This window comes from Somniosus microcephalus, chromosome 14 (genome assembly GCF_052327205.1).
Source record: "Somniosus microcephalus isolate GS21.2 chromosome 14, FLI_Smic_1.0, whole genome shotgun sequence".
Lineage (NCBI taxonomy): Eukaryota > Metazoa > Chordata > Chondrichthyes > Squaliformes > Somniosidae > Somniosus > Somniosus microcephalus.
Genome location: NC_141000.1, coordinates 134813329 through 134830236, shown reverse-complemented (window position 1 = coordinate 134830236; position 16908 = coordinate 134813329). Strand labels below are relative to the sequence as shown.

Genomic DNA, 16908 nt, shown 5'->3' with positions numbered 1-16908 from the left:
TCCTTCTGAATCTATGTTGACAGCTGCTTACTAGATTATCATTGTACAGACAACCTCAAGTTTTCTCTTGACAATTGATTCCATTATTTTACATGGAATGGAAGTAAGGAATTGGGTCTGTAGTTAGCTGTGTCTGTTTTATCCCCCTTTTTGAATATGAGCACATTAGCCTGTTTCCAATCTACTAGGACCTCCCATCTCCGGATCATTAGTCCAGGCCTCTGGATTACTTGTCCAGTGTCATAACCACTATGCTACCGTACCCCACTAGTTACAGCCTACCAACCCAAAAATGACTAGTTTATTCCTACTCTCTGTTTTCTGTCCGTTAACCAATCCTCAATCCATGCTAGTATATTACCCCCAATCCTATGACCCCTAATTTTGTTTACTAACCTCTTGTGTGGCACCTTATCGAACACCTTCTGAAAATCCAAATACACCACATGCACTGGTGCCCCCTATTCTGCTAGTTACAACCTCAAAAAACTCTAATAGATTTGTCAAACATGATTTCCCTTTCATAAATCCGTGTTGACTCTGCCCAATCCTATTATTATTTTCTAAGTGCCCTGTTACCATGTCCTTATTAATAGATTCTAGCATTTTCCCTACTACTGATGTCAGGCGAACTGGTCTGTAGTTCCCCATTTTCTCTCACCCTCCTTTCTTAAATAGTGGGATTACATTTGCTACCTTCCAATCTGCGGGAACCGTTCTAGAATCTATGGAATATTGGAAGATGACAACCAATGCATTATGACATTTACAAAATTAGTAAAAGATGCAGCTAACCACTAACACTGTTTTATTCATTAGATCCAGATGCAGAAGTTTGTCTCCATGTTCTGCGGCTCATTCAATCTCTGATCCTTGAGCCGGAGGTTTTCTCCAGAGTGGCAACCCAGATCCGTGAATTGCTGCCGGAGCAGCGTATTCTAGAACTTACCAACAACCGTAACCCAGATCTCCGCAACATAGCAAGTGAGCTGCTGGAGGACATGAAAATGTTTAGTATTTAGCTAGAGCTTGTTTTACTTGTGCCAGTCGTTTTTGTTGCTGAATCTATTCATATTTGAAAACATTGTTTGGTATATGAGTAAAAATGAGTGCAGATCTCAGTTTTATTTTATAGGATGCAAAATGTGAAAAACTGCTGTTGCAAATAGTGGCCAAGCTTGGTATGGTAGGTTTGTGCCTCTGAATGTTCCAAAAGAAGGCAAAACATTGGTTCAACAGGCCTCTTAAGGTGAACCTGTCTTTTTGCGGAAATGTAATTGGTGAATTTAAGATTGCAGAGCTTAAATGACAAGATTTCCCCATTCCCGTACACTGATTGAACAGTCAGGAAAGTGAATGGCTTTTAAATTCCTGCCGGTACCCCTCATGAACCACACACTAAGTGCATAAGAAGGGTTACTTGGCCTCTGAGTTTTCTACCCTCCCTTTAGAGGTATGCCTGTGACACAGAAACCTAAGTGGAATTGGAACAAACCTTCATTGTACCATTGCCTGTCGTTGCACGTTGCAGCATCAGTCACTGCCATGCTAACAGCACAAGAAAAGTGAATAAGCTAAAATGTCACCGTGTATGTGTGTGCCGTGATAATAGAGTAATTTCTACCCCTTAAGCAGAGGAAACTCAAGCCAGTGCTAAGTGTCTGTACAGTAACATTGCTGACTGCAATTTTCAGGCTTTCGCATTATGCTTTTCTGTGATCTGCTTGACTGGATTTGCTGAACTGAAACTTTTTATGATTTCATCTACTTCTATGTAACCAAGGGTGCTTATGAAGCTCATCTAAATGCATTTTTCATTAGAGATGTATGCTAGTGATTTGTAGAGGTTGATTGACTCATTGGCACACATTAGGTTTCTGAACTTGCTCTCGCTCCAGGACTGAATGTGGTTGTGTATGTACTGGTTACACTGAAATAATTACTGATCCTTTCTATCCATTTGTTTAATAAAAGTTTGCAGTTACTGTTACATTTTACCCGAATCTCCAGTTTATTCTCTGGTTTTAGCTGTGGTTGAAAATCTAATGTTTGAGAAAAATGTTGACCCCAAAATTCCACAAATCTTCTGGTGGATTTGAGATGGTGGAGACTTGCAGTAGCAGAAATTGGGGTGAGAACCAACTGTTCCAGATCTCTGCCCCATTCAACCTTGTGCTGAGGGTTCCAGTGGGACCAAGTACTTGTATCTGCCCAATCGTAGTCAGGACTAGTGGAATAACATCCCCTACCAGCTATTGCCCTCAGTGTTATACACCTGCAAGAGTGCTCTTCTACACTCCTTATTGAACCAGGGTTGGTCCCCTGGCTTGATGGTAATGGTAGAGTGAGGGGTATGCTGGGCCATGAGGTTACAGATTGTGGTGGAATACAATTCTGCTGCTGCTGATGGTCCACAGCACCTCATGGATGCCCAGTTTGAGCTGCTAGATCTGTTCTGGTGATAGTGCCACACAACACAATGGAGGGTGTTCTCAGTATGAAGACGGGACTTCGTCTCCACAGTGACTGCACGGTGGTCACTGCTACCAATGCTGCCATGGACAGGTGCATCTGCGACAGGTAGATTGGTGAGGACGAGGTCAAGTAGGTTTTTCCCTCGTGTTGGTTCTCTCAGCACCTGTCGCAGGCCCAGTCCTTACCCCAAGATTATAAATATAGAGACGGTAATAGCGAAAATAACTGATAATTCAAAGGTAAAGATACTCAACTAGAGGAGGGCTAATTTTTGAGAATTGAAAGGGCTCTGGCACAGGTGGAATGGAAACAAAGATTATCGGGTAAAACAGTAAATGAGCAATGGGAGGCCTTCAAGGAGGAGATAGTTCAGGTACAGACTAAACACATTCCTATGCGGGGAAAAAGGGCATCCAAAGCTCGAGTTTCCTGGATGGTTAAAGAAATTGGAATTAAAAAGAAAAAGGAATTTGATGATAAATGTCAGGTTCATAATACAATAGAGAATCAAGCAGAGTGCAGAGGAAAACTGAAAAAGGAAATAAAAGGGGTAAAGAGAATGTATGAGAAGGTTAACGTGTAACAAAAACAAACACTAAAGTATTTTATAAACATAACGAGTAAAAGGATAGTCAAAGGAAGTTTGGGGACTATTCTTGTGGAAGCAGAGGGCATGGCTGAGGAACTAAATGAGTACTTTGCATCATTACAACAGTGACTCCACTTCAAAAAGTACTTCATTGACTGTAAAGCGCTTTGAGACGTCCGGTGGTCGTGAAAGGCGCTATAAAAATGCAAGTCTTTCTGTCTTCACTAGAGAAGAAGATGCTACCAACGTATCAGTAAAGGAGGAGGTAGTAGTGAAATTGGATAGGCTAGAACTAGATAAAGAGGAGATACTTAAAAAGTTGGCAATGTTCAAAAGAGAAAAATCACCCTTATCCGGATGGGATGCACCCTAAGTTGCTGAGGGAAGTAAGGGTGGAAATAGCCTAGGCTGGGTTTGTTTTCCTTGGAATAGAGGAGGCTGATGGGAGATCTTATTGAGGTGTATAAAATTATGAGGGGCCTAGATAAAATGGATAGAAAGGACCTATTTCCCTTAGCTGAGGGGTCAAAAACCAGGGGGCACAGATTTGAAGTAATTGGTGGAAGGTTTAGAGGGGATTTGAGGGGAAATTCCTTCACCCAGAAGGTTGTGGGGGTCTGGAACTCTCTGCTTGAAAGGGTGGTAGAGGCAGGAACCCTAACCACATTTAAAAAGTACTTGGATGTGCACTTGGGATGCTGTAACCTGCAGGGCTACGGACCAAGAGCTGGGAAGTGGGATTAGGCTGGATAGCTCTTTGTTGGCCGGCGCGGACACGGTGGGCCGAAATGGTCTCCTTCCGTGCTGTAACTTTCTATGATTCTGAATAGCAGAGGCTCTGGCCACAATCTTTCAGTCCTCCTTCGATATGGGATTGCTGCCAGTGAACTGCAGGGTTGCAAATGTTACACACCATTAAAAAGGGAGAGGGATAAACCAGGTAACTACAGGCCAGTCAACCTAATTTAAGATTATAATCCGGGACAAAATTAATGTAATTTTTTTTTTTAATTCGCTTATGGGATCTGGGCGTTGCTGGCATTTATTGGCATTTATTGCCCATTCCTAGTTGCCCTTGAAAAGGTGGTGGTGAGCCACCTTCTTGAACCGCTGCAGTCCGTGTGGTGAAGGTACTCCCACAGTGCGGTTAGGTAGGGAGTGCCAAGATTTTGACCCAGTGACAATGAAGGACCGGCAATATACTTCTACGTCAGGATGGTGTGTGACTTGGAGAGGAACTTGGAGGTGGTGGTGTTCCCATGCACCTGCTGCCCTTGTCCTTCTAGGTGGAAGAGGCCGCAGGTTTGGGAGGTGCTGCTGAAGAAGCCTTGGCGAGTTGCTGCAGTGCATCTTGTAGATGGTACACACTGCAGGCATGGTACGCCGGTGGTGGAGGGAGTGAATGTATAAGGTGGTGGATGGGGTGCCAATTAAGCGGGCTGCTTTGTCCTGGATGGTGTCGAGCTTCTTGAGTGTTGTTGGAGCTGCACTCATCCAGGCAAGTGGAGAGTATTCCATCACACTCCTTACTTGTGCCTTGTGGAAAGGCTTTGGGGACTCAGGAGGTGAGACACTCGCTGCAGAATACCTAGCCTCTGACCTGCTCTTGTTGCCACAGTATTTATGTGGCTGGTCCAGTTACGTTTCTAGTTAATGGTGACCCCCAGAATGTGGATAGCGGGGGATTCGGCGATGGTAATGCCATTGAATGTCAAGGGGAGGTGGTTAGACTCTCGCTTATGGAGATAGTCATTGCCTGGCACTTCTGTGGCACGAATGTTACCTGCCACTTATCAGCCCAAGCCTGAATGTCGTCCAGGTCTTGTTGCATATGGGCATGGACTGCTTCATTATCTGAGGAGTTGTGAATGGCGCTGAACAATGTGCAGTCATCAGCGAACATCCCCATTTCTGACCTTATGTTGGAGGGAAGGTCATTAATGAAGCAGCTAAAGATGGTGGGCTGAGGACACTGCTCTGAGGAACTTCTGCAGCGATGTCCTGGGGCTGTGATGATTGACCTTCAACCACCACAACCATCTTCCTTTGTGCTAGGTATGACTCCAGCCAGTGGAGCGTTTTCCCCCTGATTCCCATTGACTTCAGTTTTACTAGGGCTCCTTGATGCCAGACTCGGTCAAATGCTGCCTTGATGTCAAGGGCAGTCACTCTCACCTCACCTCTGGAATTCAGCTCCTTTGTCCATGTTTGGACCAAGGCTGTAATGAGGTTGGGAGCCGAGTGGTTTTGGCGGAACCCAAATTGGGCATCAGTAAGCAGGTTATTGGTGAGTAAGTGCCACTTGATAGCACTGTCGATGACACCGTCCATCACTTTGCTGATGATTGAGAGTAGACTGATGGGGCGGTAATTATCCGGGTTGGATTTGTCCTGGTTTTGTGGACAGGGCATACCACATTGTCGGATAGATGCCAGTATTGTAGCTGTACTGGAACAGCTTGGCTAGAGGCGCGGCTAGTTCTGGAGCACAAGTCTTCAGCACGATAGCCGGGATGTTGTCAGAGCCCATAGCCTTTTCTGTATCCAGTGCGCTCAGCCGTTTCTTGAAATCGCGTGGAGTGAATCGAATTGGCTGAAGACTGGCTTCTGTGATAGTGGAGACCTCAGGAGGAGGCCGATATGGATCATCTACTCGGCACTTCTGGCTGAGGTTGGTTGCAAACGCTTCAGCCTTACCTTTTGCACTCACGTGCTGGGCTCTACCACCATTGAGGATGGGGATATCCTTGGAGCCTCCTCCTCCCATTTGTTGTTTAATGGTCCACCACCATTCACGACTGGATGTGGCAGGACTGCAGAGCTTTGATCTGATCTGTTGATTGTGGGATCGCTTAGCCCTGTCTATAGCATGCTGCTTCCGCTTTTTAGCATGCATGTAGTCCTGTGTTGCAGCTTCCCCAGGTTGGCACCTCATTTTTAGGTACGCCTGGTGCTGCTCCTGGCATGTTCTTCTACACTCCTCATTGAACCAGGGTTGGTCCCCTAGCTTGATGGTAATGGTAGAGTGAGGGATATGCCGGGCCATGAGGTTACAGATTGTGGTGGAATACAATTCTGCTGCTGCTGATGGCCTACAGCACCTCATGGATGCCCAGTTTTGAGCTGCTAGATCTGTTCTGAATCTATCCCATTTAGCACGGTGATAGTGCCACACAACACGATGGAGGGTGTCCTCAGTATGAAGACGGGACTTGGTCTCCACAATGACTGTGCGGTGGTCACTGCTGCCAATGCTGTCATGGACAGATGCATCTGCGACAGGTAGATTGATAAGGACGAGGTCAAGTAGGTTTTTCCCTCGTGTTGGTTCTCTCACCACCTGTCGCAGGCCCAGTCTGGCAGTTATGTCCTTCAGGACTCGGCCAGCTCGGTCAGTAGTGGTGCTACCGAGCCACTCTTGGTGATGGACATTGAAGTCCCCCACCCAGAGTACATTCTGTGCCCTTGCTACTCTCAGTGCTTCTTCCAAGTGGTGTTCAACATGGAGGAGTACTGATTCATCAGCTGAGTGAGGGCAGTAGGTGGTAATCAGCAGGAGGTTTCCTTGCCCATGCTTGACCTGAAGCCATGAGACTTCATGGGGTCCAGAGTCAATGTTGAGGACTCCCAGGGCCACTCCTTCCCCACTGTAGACCACTGTGCCGCCACCCCTGGTGGGTCTGCCCTGCCGGTGTCAATTGTCAATTGCAAGAACATGGATTAATAAATGACAGCCAACACAGATTTGTTAAAGGCAATTGTGTCTCATGAATTTGATTTAAGTTGTTCAATGAAATGACGGAGAGGCTTGATGACGGTTGAGCAGTTGATGTAGAATTGTAGAATGGTTATAGCACAGAAGGAGGCCATTCGGCCCGTCGAGCCCGTGCCGGCTCTCTGCAAGAGCACTTCAGCTAGTCCCACTCCCGTAGGCCTGCAAATTTCTTTCCTTCAGGTACTCATCCAATTCCCTTTTGAAAGCCACAATTGAATCTGCCTCCACCACCCTTTCAGGCAGTGCATTCTGGATCCTAACCACTCGCTGCGTAAAAAAGTTTTTCCTCATAACGCCTTTGGTTCTTCTGTCAATCACCTTAAATCTGTGTCCTCTGGTTCTCGACCCTTCCGCCAATGGGAACAATTTCTATCTACTCTGTCTAGACCCATCATGATTTTGAACACCTCTATCAAATCTCCTCTCAACCTTCTCTGCTCTAAGGAGAACAACCCCAACTTCTCCAGTCTATCCACATAACTGAAGTCCCTCATCCCTGGAGCCATTCTTGTAAATCTTTTCTCTAAGGCACATCCTTCCTGAAGTGAGGTGCCAAGAATTGGACACAATACTCCAGTTGCGGCCAAACTAGTGTTTTATAAAGGTTCATCATAACCTCCTTACTTTTGTACTCAAGGGGCTGGATTTTGTCAGCCCCGAGGAGGCGGGTATGGAGGTGAGACAGCCGGTAAAGTTGCAGAATGTGGGGGTGGATGGCAAACCCGCTCCCATCCCGCCTCCGTACCCTTTTGCCAGGAGGCGGAAAGATGTCCTGCTTTGGATCCCGTCTCCTCGAGGCGGGAAAGGGATTAAATCCTTTTAACTGCCTGTTAACAGGTAGTTAACAGGCAGAAAAAAGGATTAGTGCCATTTTACCTTTTCAGATGAAGGCTTCTCGACCTCGGAGAACCCCGCCGGGTTGGAGGAGTCGAGTAGGTGGAGGGGCCTGAAAGTGAGATATATAGGTGAGTGATGGGTGCAAGTGTGGAGTTGTAAGTATGTGAGGTGAGGGTTAAGTGTTATAAAATGTTCACTTACCTTTGTTTCTGCCTACAGCCTTCAGCCGCGCTGGATCCGGACTCCCAACATCTTCGTTGTAGATTTCACAGACTGGCTGTTGGATCCTCCGAACCAACAGTCATCTGCTTTCTACAAAGTTGAAAGGTTTGATGAGTCCTGAACACAATGACTCATCAAACTACACAGAATGTCAGTGTTTGACAGCTTCACAGAGCTGCCAAACGCTGACATTTCTTCTTTCAAGAAGTCTTGACAGATGGCACGTCAGACGTTGACGTGCTCTGTCAATGACTTCCCCTTAATTGGCCTGCTAAGACCGGAGGGCGGGCTTAACAAGGTCAATCGGGGAAAATCCCTCTGGTTGGCCAGAACATGATGGAGGCGGGACTTAGACCCAAGCAGCAGTCCCGCCTCCAGCATGTCTCTATTCACAAAATCCAGCCCTATGCCTCTATATATGGATCCCGTATGCTTTTTTAACTGCTTTCTCGACCTGCCCTGCTACCTTCAATGATTTGTGTCCATATACCCCCAGATCTCTCTGTTCATACACCCCCCATGTTGTGTATATGGATTTTCAGATTGTGTTCGATAAAGTGCCACATAATAGACTTTAGCAAAATTGAAGCCTATGGAATTAAAGGGGCAATGGCAGCATGCATATGAAATTGGCTAAGGGGCAGAAAGCAGAGAGTAGTGGTGAACGGTTGTTTATCAGACTGGAGGGAAGTATACAGTGATGTCCCCCAGGGGTCAGTATTGGGACCACTGATCTTTTTAATATACATAAATGACCTGAACTTGGGGTATACAGGGCTTAATTTCAAACTTTGCAGATGACACAAAACTCAGAAATGCAGTAAACAATGAGGAGGCTAGTAACAGACTTCAGGAGGACACAGATAGACTGATGAAATTTAATGCACAGAATGTGAAGTCATGCATTTTGGTAGGAAGAATGGGGAGAGGCAATATAAACTAAGTTGTACAATTTTATAGGGGGTGCAGGAACAGAGAGACCTGGGGGTTCACAAACACAAATCTTTGAAGGTGGCAGGAAAATAAGGCTGTTAAAAAAGCAAAAAGGATCATTGGCTTAATAAATATAGGCATAGAGTACACAAGTATGGAAGTTTAGAAGAATGAGAGGTGATCTCATTGAAATTTATAAAATTCTTAAGGGGCTTCACAGGGTAGATGCTGGAAGGATGTTTCCCTGTCTGGGGAGTCTATTATGAATAAAGTGAAATACTATTTCTTCTGGTTGGGGAGTCAGTGAGGAGAGAATATCAATTTAAAATTATCACTAAGGGAGTGAGGAGCGAGGTTAGGAGAACTTCCTTTACAGCGATACGATAGCAAAATACTACGGATGCTGGAAATCCAAAATAACAACAGAAAATGCTGGAAAAACTCAGCAGGCCAGGCAACATCCGTGGAGAGAGAAATAGAGTCAACATTTCGGGTCGAAACCCTTCTACAGAACTGAGCGAAAAGGCAGGAAATGAAACAAAAGGCAGTTTGGGGGCTGGGAAATGGGGGAGGGGATGAAAGAAGAGACATTAAGAGATATTCAAGGTGAGACGAGATAGTAATAGGACAGGTAAAGAAACAGACAATGGCTCTAGATGAAGTGTGAAATGCGCTGGCAGAGTGAAAGACAGTTGCCATGTGGGAGAGAGAGAAAAAAAAGGAAAAGTCACAAAGCAAAAGTGTGGATTAAAAATATAATAGGGGCCGAGGTTATGATCTGAAGTTGTTGAACTCGATATTGAGTCCGGAAGGCTGTAAAGCGCCTAATCGGAAGATGAGGTGCTGTTCCTCGAGTTTACGGTGAGCTTCCATGGAACAATGCAAGAGGCCGCAGACAGTGAGGTCCGAGTGGGAATGGAACGGTGAATTAAAATGACAGGCGACCGGAAGCTCGGGGTCACCCTTACGGACTGAACGGAGGTGTTCTGCAAAGCGGTCACCCAATCTGCGTTTGGTCTCCCCAATGTAGAGGAGACCGCATGGTGAGTCTTTACAGCAGATTGTTTGCGCATAGAATGGTTGGCCAGAGGAAGTGGTTGAAGCAGAGACCATTATATCTTTTAAAGGAAAATGGTATCAGTATTTGAACCAGAGGAAGATACAGGACTATGCAGATGTAACTGGGCTCTACCAAAGAACCAAAACAGACACAATGGCTTCCTTCTGTGCTGCTAACTCGACCATACCTCCCTGGACCTCTAAATTACCTCTGTGCATTAGATTGCTGTCAAACGTCCAATCTAGAATGAGTTACAACTTCCTCCAGCTCAACAGTGGGAGGCATTCAAGGAGGAGATAGTGTGGGTTCAGAGCAAGTATGTTCCCTTAAAGAAAAAGGGTGGGGCGAACAAATCTAGAGCTCCTTGGATGTCAAGGGGCATACAGGGTAGGATAAAGAAAAAAAGGGAAGCTTATGACAGATACAGAGGACTCATATACTGCAGAAAACCTGGAGGAGTATAGAAGTGCAGGGGTGGAATTAAAAAGGAACTTAGGAAAGCAAAGAAAGGGCATGAAAAAATATTGGCAAGTAAAATCAAGGAAAACCCAAAGATGTTTTATAAATACGTTAAGAGCAAGAGGATAACTAAAGTAAGAGTAGGACCTATTAGGGACCTGATGCGCTATCAATTACTGAGAAAGACTGGAAGTTAAGAGAGTAACAAACAGGCTTTTATTAGCTAAAGAACGAAGGCATGCCTCTAGTGGTCGACCGGTCCTGAATGCCTGGGGAACTGCAGAGCAGCCGCCTTTATACCAGGGCATATAGGTGGAGCCAGGGGCGGAGCCAGCTGAGGCATGCACAGACAGGTACAACAACGGGCAAGAGTGAACAACAGTGAAGTGAACAACAGTGGTTTAACCACAGGACCATAAAGGTAACCTGTGTGTGGAGGTGGAAGACATGGTTATGGTTCTTAATTAATATTTTGCGTCTGTTTTCACAAAAGAGAGCAACGATGCAGACATTGCAATCAGGGAGGAGGAGAGTGAAATATTAGATGAAATAAACATAGTGAAAGAGGAAGTATTAAGGGGTTTAGCATCTTTGAAAGTAGATAAATCCCCAGGCCCAGATGAAATGTATCCCAGACTGTTAAGAGAAGTAAGAGAGGAAATAGCAGAGGCTCTGACCATCATTTTCCAATCTTCTCTGGCTACAGGTGTGGTGCCAGAGGACTGGAGGACTGCTAATGTGGAACTGTTTAAAAAGGGAGAAAGGGATAGACTGAGTAATTACAGGCTAGTCAGCCTTACCTCGGTGGTGGGAAAATTATTGGAAAAATTCTGAGGGACAGGATAAATCTTCATTTAGAAAGGCCTTTGATAAAGTCCCACATAAGAGGTTAGTGTGCAAAATTAAAGCACATGGGATTGGGGGTAATATACTGGTATGGATTGAAAATTGGTTTACAGACAGGAAACAGAGAGTAGGAATAAATGGATCTTTTTCGGGGTGGCAGGTGGTGACTAGTGGGGTACCGCAGGGATCAGTGCTTGGGACCCAGCTATTCACAATATATATCAATGATTTGGATGAGGGAACCAAATATAATATTTCCAAGTTTGCTGACGACTCGAAACTAGGTGGGATTGTGAGTTGTGAGGAGGATGCAAAGACGCTTCAAGGCGATTTAGACAAGTTCAGTGAGTGGGCAAATACATGGCAGATGCAGTATAACGTGGATAAATGTGAAGTTATCCACTTCGGTAGGAAAAACAGAAAGGCAGAGTATTATTTAAATGGTGATAGATTGGGAAATGTTGATGTACAAAGGGACCTGGGTGTCCTTGTACACCAGTCACTGAAAGCAACCATGCAGGTGCAGCAAGCAGTTAGGAAGGCAAATGGTATGTTTGCCTTCATTGAAAGAGGATTTGAGTACAGGAGCAAGGATGTCTTACTACAGTTATACAGGGCCTTGGTGAGACCACACCTGGAGTACTATGTGCAGTTTTGGTCTCCTTACCTAAGAAAGGATATACTTGCCATAGAGGGAGTGCAGCGAAGGTTCAGCAGACTTATTCCTGGGATGGCAGGACTGTTGTATGAGGAGAGATTGGGTCCACTAGGCCTGTATTCACTAGAGTTTAGAAGAATGAGAGGGGATCTCATTGAAACGTATAAAATTCTGACAGGGCTAGACAGACTGGGTGCAGGGAGGATGTTTCCCCTGGCTGGAGGGTCGAGAACGAGGGGTCACAGTCTTAGGATATGGGATAGGACATTTAGGACTGAGATGAGGAGAAATTTCTTCACTCAGAGGGTGGTGAACCTGTGGAATTCTCTACCACAAAAGGCTGTGGAGGCCAAGTCACTGAATATATTTAAGAAGGAGATAGATCGATTTCTAGACACAAAAGGAATCAAGGGGTATGGGGAGAGAGCAGGAATATGGTATTGAGATAGAGGATCAACCATGATCATATTAAATGGCGGAGCAGACTCGAATGGCCTACTCCTGCTCCTATTTTTCAATGTATCTATCCCTCTATCCACACTCTCTCTTTCTCCACACTCCTATCCTCTCTACATACTCCCACTCTCCACACTCCTATCCCACTCTCCACACTCCTATCCCACTCTCCACACTCCTATCCCACTCTCCACACTCCTATCCCACTCTCCACACTCCTATCCCACTCTCCACACTCCTATCCCTCTCTCCACACTCCTATCCCACTCTCCACACTCCTATCCCTCTCTCCACACTCCTATCCCACTCTCCACACTCCTATCCCTCTCTCCACACTCCTATCCCACTCTCCACACTCCTGTTCCTCTCTCCACACTCCTATCCCACTCTCCACACTCCTATCCCTCTCTCCACACTCCTATCCCACTCTCCACACTCCTATCCCTCTCTCCACACTCCTATCCCACTCTCCACACTCCTATCCCTCTCTCCACACTCCTATCCCACTCTCCACACTCCTATCCCTCTCTCCACACTCCTATCCCACTCTCCACACTCCTATCCCTCTCTCCACACTCCTATCCCACTCTCCACACTCCTATCCCTCTCTCCACACTCCTATCCCTCTCTCCACACTCCTATCCCACTCTCCACACTCCTATCCCACTCTCCACACTCCTCATAGAGTCATAGAGTAATACAGCACGGATAGAGGCCCTTCGGCCCATCGTGTCCGCGCCGGCCATCAAGCCCTGCCTAATCTAATCCCATATTCCAGCATTTGGCCCGTAGCCTTGTATGCTATGGCATTTCAAGTGCACATCCAAATGCTTCTTAAATGTTGTGAGGGTTTCTGCCTCCACAACCCTTTCAGGCAGTGAGTTCCAGACTCCAACCACCCTCTGGGTGAAAAAGTTCTTTCTCAAATCCCCTCTAAACCTCCCGCCCTTTACCTTGAATCTATGCCCCCTAGTTATTGACCCCTCTACTAAGGGAAAAAGCTCCTCAGCATCCATCCTATCTATGCCCCTCATAATTTTGTACACCTCAATCATGTCCCCCCTCAGCCTCCTCTGCTCCAAGGAAAACAAACCCAATCTGCCCAGTCTCTCTTCATAGCCGAAGCGCTCCAGCCCTGGTAACATCCTGTGAACCTCCTCGGCACCCTCTCTAACGCGATCACATCCTTCCTGTAGTGTGGCGACCAGAACTGCACACAGTATTCCAGCTGTGGCCTAACCAGTGTTTTATACAGCTCCATCATAACCTCCTTGCTCTTATATTCAATGCCTCGGCTAATGAAGGCAAGTATCCCATACGCCTTTTTTACCACCTTATCCACCTGTTCCGCCGCCTTCAGGGATCTGTGTACTTGCACACCCAGATTCCTCTGACCCTCCGTCTTGCCTAGGGTCTTTCCATTCATTGTGTATTCCTTTGCCTTGTAAGTCCCCCCAAAGTGCATCACCTCGCACTTTTCCGGGTTAAATTCCATTTGCCACTGTTCCGCCCATCTGACCAACCCATCTATATCGTCCTGCAGACTGAGGCTACCCTCCTCGCTATTTACCACCCTACCAATTTTTGTATCATCCGCGAACTTACTGATCATACCCTTTACATTCATATCCAAGTCATTAATGTAGACCACAAACAGCAAGGGACCCAGCACCGATCCCTGTGGTACCCCACTGGCCACAGGCTTCCAGTCACAAAAACAACCTTCGACCATCACCCTCTGCCTTCTGCCACTAAGCCAGTTTTGTATCCAATGTGCCAAGGCACCCTGGATTCCATGGGCTCTTACCTTCTTGACCAGTCTCCTGTGCGGGACTTTATCGAAGGCCTTACTGAAATCCATGTATACCACATCCACTGCGTTACCCTCATCCACACACCTAGTCACCCCCTCAAAAAATTCAATCAAATTAGTCAGACATGATCTTCCCTTGACAAAGCCATGTTGACTATCCCTGATTAACCCTTGCCTCTCCAAGTGGAGACAAATTTTGTCCCTCAGGACTTTTTCCAATAATTTTCCTACCACTGATGTTAGGCTCACTGGCCTGTAGTTCCCCGGTTTTTCCCTACTACCCTTCTTGAATAATGGTACTACATTAGCGGTTCTCCAGTCCTCTGGCACATCCCCTGTGGCCAGAGAGGTCCTGAATATATGTGTTAGAGCCCCCGCAATCTCCTCCTTTGCCTCACACAGCAACCTGGGATACATTTCATCCGGGCCTGGGGATTTATCCATTTTTAGGCCAGCTAAAACCGCCAATACCTCCTCCCTCTCGATGTTAATATGTTCGAGCATATCACAGTCCCCCCGCCCTATTTCTATGTCTACATCGTCCTTCTCCATAGTGAAAACAGATGCAAAAAATTCATTTAGAACCCCTCCTACATCTTCCGGCTCCACACACAGATTGCCACTTTTGTCCCTAATGGGCCCTATTTTTTCCCTTAATCTATATATATAAAGCGGCTCTTCTGTCTGTCTGTCTGTCCGCCTGGTCTCGATGCGTTTGGAAGTTACAGAGCGTACCGACGCGCGCGTCGCCTCAAAAGAAAGCTTGCGATTCCGGACCGGTCATCGGCGTATTTACGTTTCGGCCGGACAAAAACCGCGCCCGCGGTATCCGAAAAACGTTCAGCCTTCCGCTCATCAGCATCTCATTAGCGACCGTGTGACGTCGAGGTCGACCAATCGGACGGCGGGTTCCTTCCTACAGTTGAGTGTCGAGTGACTCGACGATTGACCAATCCTGCGCTTCGGTGACCTGACCGGTCGACCAATCGGTGCGTGTGTGGGCGGGCCTTATCCTTCTGAACCGAGGTGAGTGGCCGCCATCTTGATTTTTCACAATTTTTACCCCACACTTTAGGGAAGTAAGGTAAATATTTGAATTATGTGTTAGGGAATTAATTAACAATTTATTTGAGTTTTATATTGTGTTTAGCAACCCCCCCCCCCTCCTCCTCACCCTCGCGCAGGGGGGACTCGGGGCCTGTGGTAAACCACTTTTATCGTTACACTATAGTTATCACTGTTGTATTGTTATCACCGTTATCACTGTTGTATCACGATACGAGGTCGCCTCTTGTCGCGCTGTTATACCTGGGCTGACCACCTCTGACTCCGCCCATGGCTCCACCTACCTGCCCAGGTATAAAGGTAGTCGACTGGCTGGTATTCCTCCTTGTTGGACCCGATCACCCACGAGGGTGGGCTCTGTTATTTAGTCAATAAAAACCTTTAGTTACGTTCCTAACTCGTCGCTTTTTATTGGACGAATTGATAGGTATATCAATTTTATTGACTAAATTTTAAAGATGTCTACTACTGGCCAGCCAGAAGCCCTCCCAGAAGCACAGCCACAGCAGCTTTCAGACACCGGGCTACACCAGCCACACCAGCCGGCTTGGCTGCAAGCCCTCAAACCACCGTACCTGGATCTAAACCCACAGGCAGCAAACTCAGCCCTCAACTTCAAACACTGGCTGGACTGCTTCGAATCCTACCTGGAAGAATCCGGCGCCCCGCAGAGATCCAAACTAAGACTTCTGAACGCCCAAGCGAGCCCGAGAGTATACGCACTCATCCAGGATACGACTACATACGAGGCCGCTATCAACCTACTGAAACAGCAGTACCGCAGCCCGGTAAATTACATGTACACCAGGCACCTCCTAAGATCCCGCCCGCAACAGCCAGGAGAGTCTGTAGCTGAATTTTTACGGGCGCTAAGAGCACTCGGCAGGAACTGTGACTTTAAAGCGGTGACGGCTGTTGAAAATACGGAAGATAATATCCGCGATGCCTTTGTGAAAGGCCTACGGTCCGACTACTCACGGCAAAGACTGCTTGAAGCTAAAGACCTCGACCTGGACAAAGCTGAAGCCCTCGCTCTCTCCCTGGAGGTGGCCCATCAGGACCAGGAGGCGTTTTCCAGGTACTGCTCGCGACCCTGGGACTCGGGCCCGACCCCTACCGCAATACCCTTCGCAACGCCGCCCCTGGGACCTACCTCAGCGTCGGCGTCCCGGGCCCGCCACCCCCGGTACCGGCTCCGACATCGGGCACCCGCGATCGGGCCGCCGGCTGCTTCTTTTGCGGCCAGGAGAAGCACCCGAGGTCGCGCTGCCCAGCCAGGAACTCTACCTGCGCAACCTGCAGGAAGAAAGGCCACTTCTCTAAGGCCTGCAGGAGCGGATCTTCAGAGGCCAGCAGTGCCTCATGCGAACTGTGGGGGCGGCCATCTTCTTTCACGGCAACTGAGGCCAGTATCCCCACACGTGAGTCATGGGGGCGGCCATCTTTGATCAAGGCAACCGACCCCAATAGTGCCTCATGTGAGTTATGGGGGCAGCCATCTTCTCCGCCATTTTGTCCTACCTCGTGGGAGACGTCATTTTACCCACCACGCCCGACTGCCACCGGGCCCCCGGACCCGACGACCGCCTCGCCCGCAGACGACAACGACTCGCTTACCTACACACTAGCCTCCGTCACTCTGGATCAAGCCCGCCCACACCACCTGTCCAAGTCGATGATGGACATCAAAGTAAACGGCCACGCCACGACCTGCCTGTTC

The 16908-nt window shown here is 47.3% G+C and overlaps 1 protein-coding gene across 1 annotated transcript in view; it reads left to right on the top strand.

The window, feature by feature from the left end:
- The window catches only part of hsf2bp (heat shock transcription factor 2 binding protein), a 182896-nt gene extending 180899 nt beyond the window's left edge, over positions 1-1997 (top strand). The window contains exon 8 of the mRNA XM_086007357.1: positions 820-1997. Within this exon, the coding sequence (XP_085863483.1) occupies positions 820-1022 (203 nt within the window). The 3' untranslated portion in view covers positions 1023-1997. The remainder of the gene's footprint in view (positions 1-819) is intronic.
- Positions 1998-16908: the final 14911 nt, after the last annotated feature.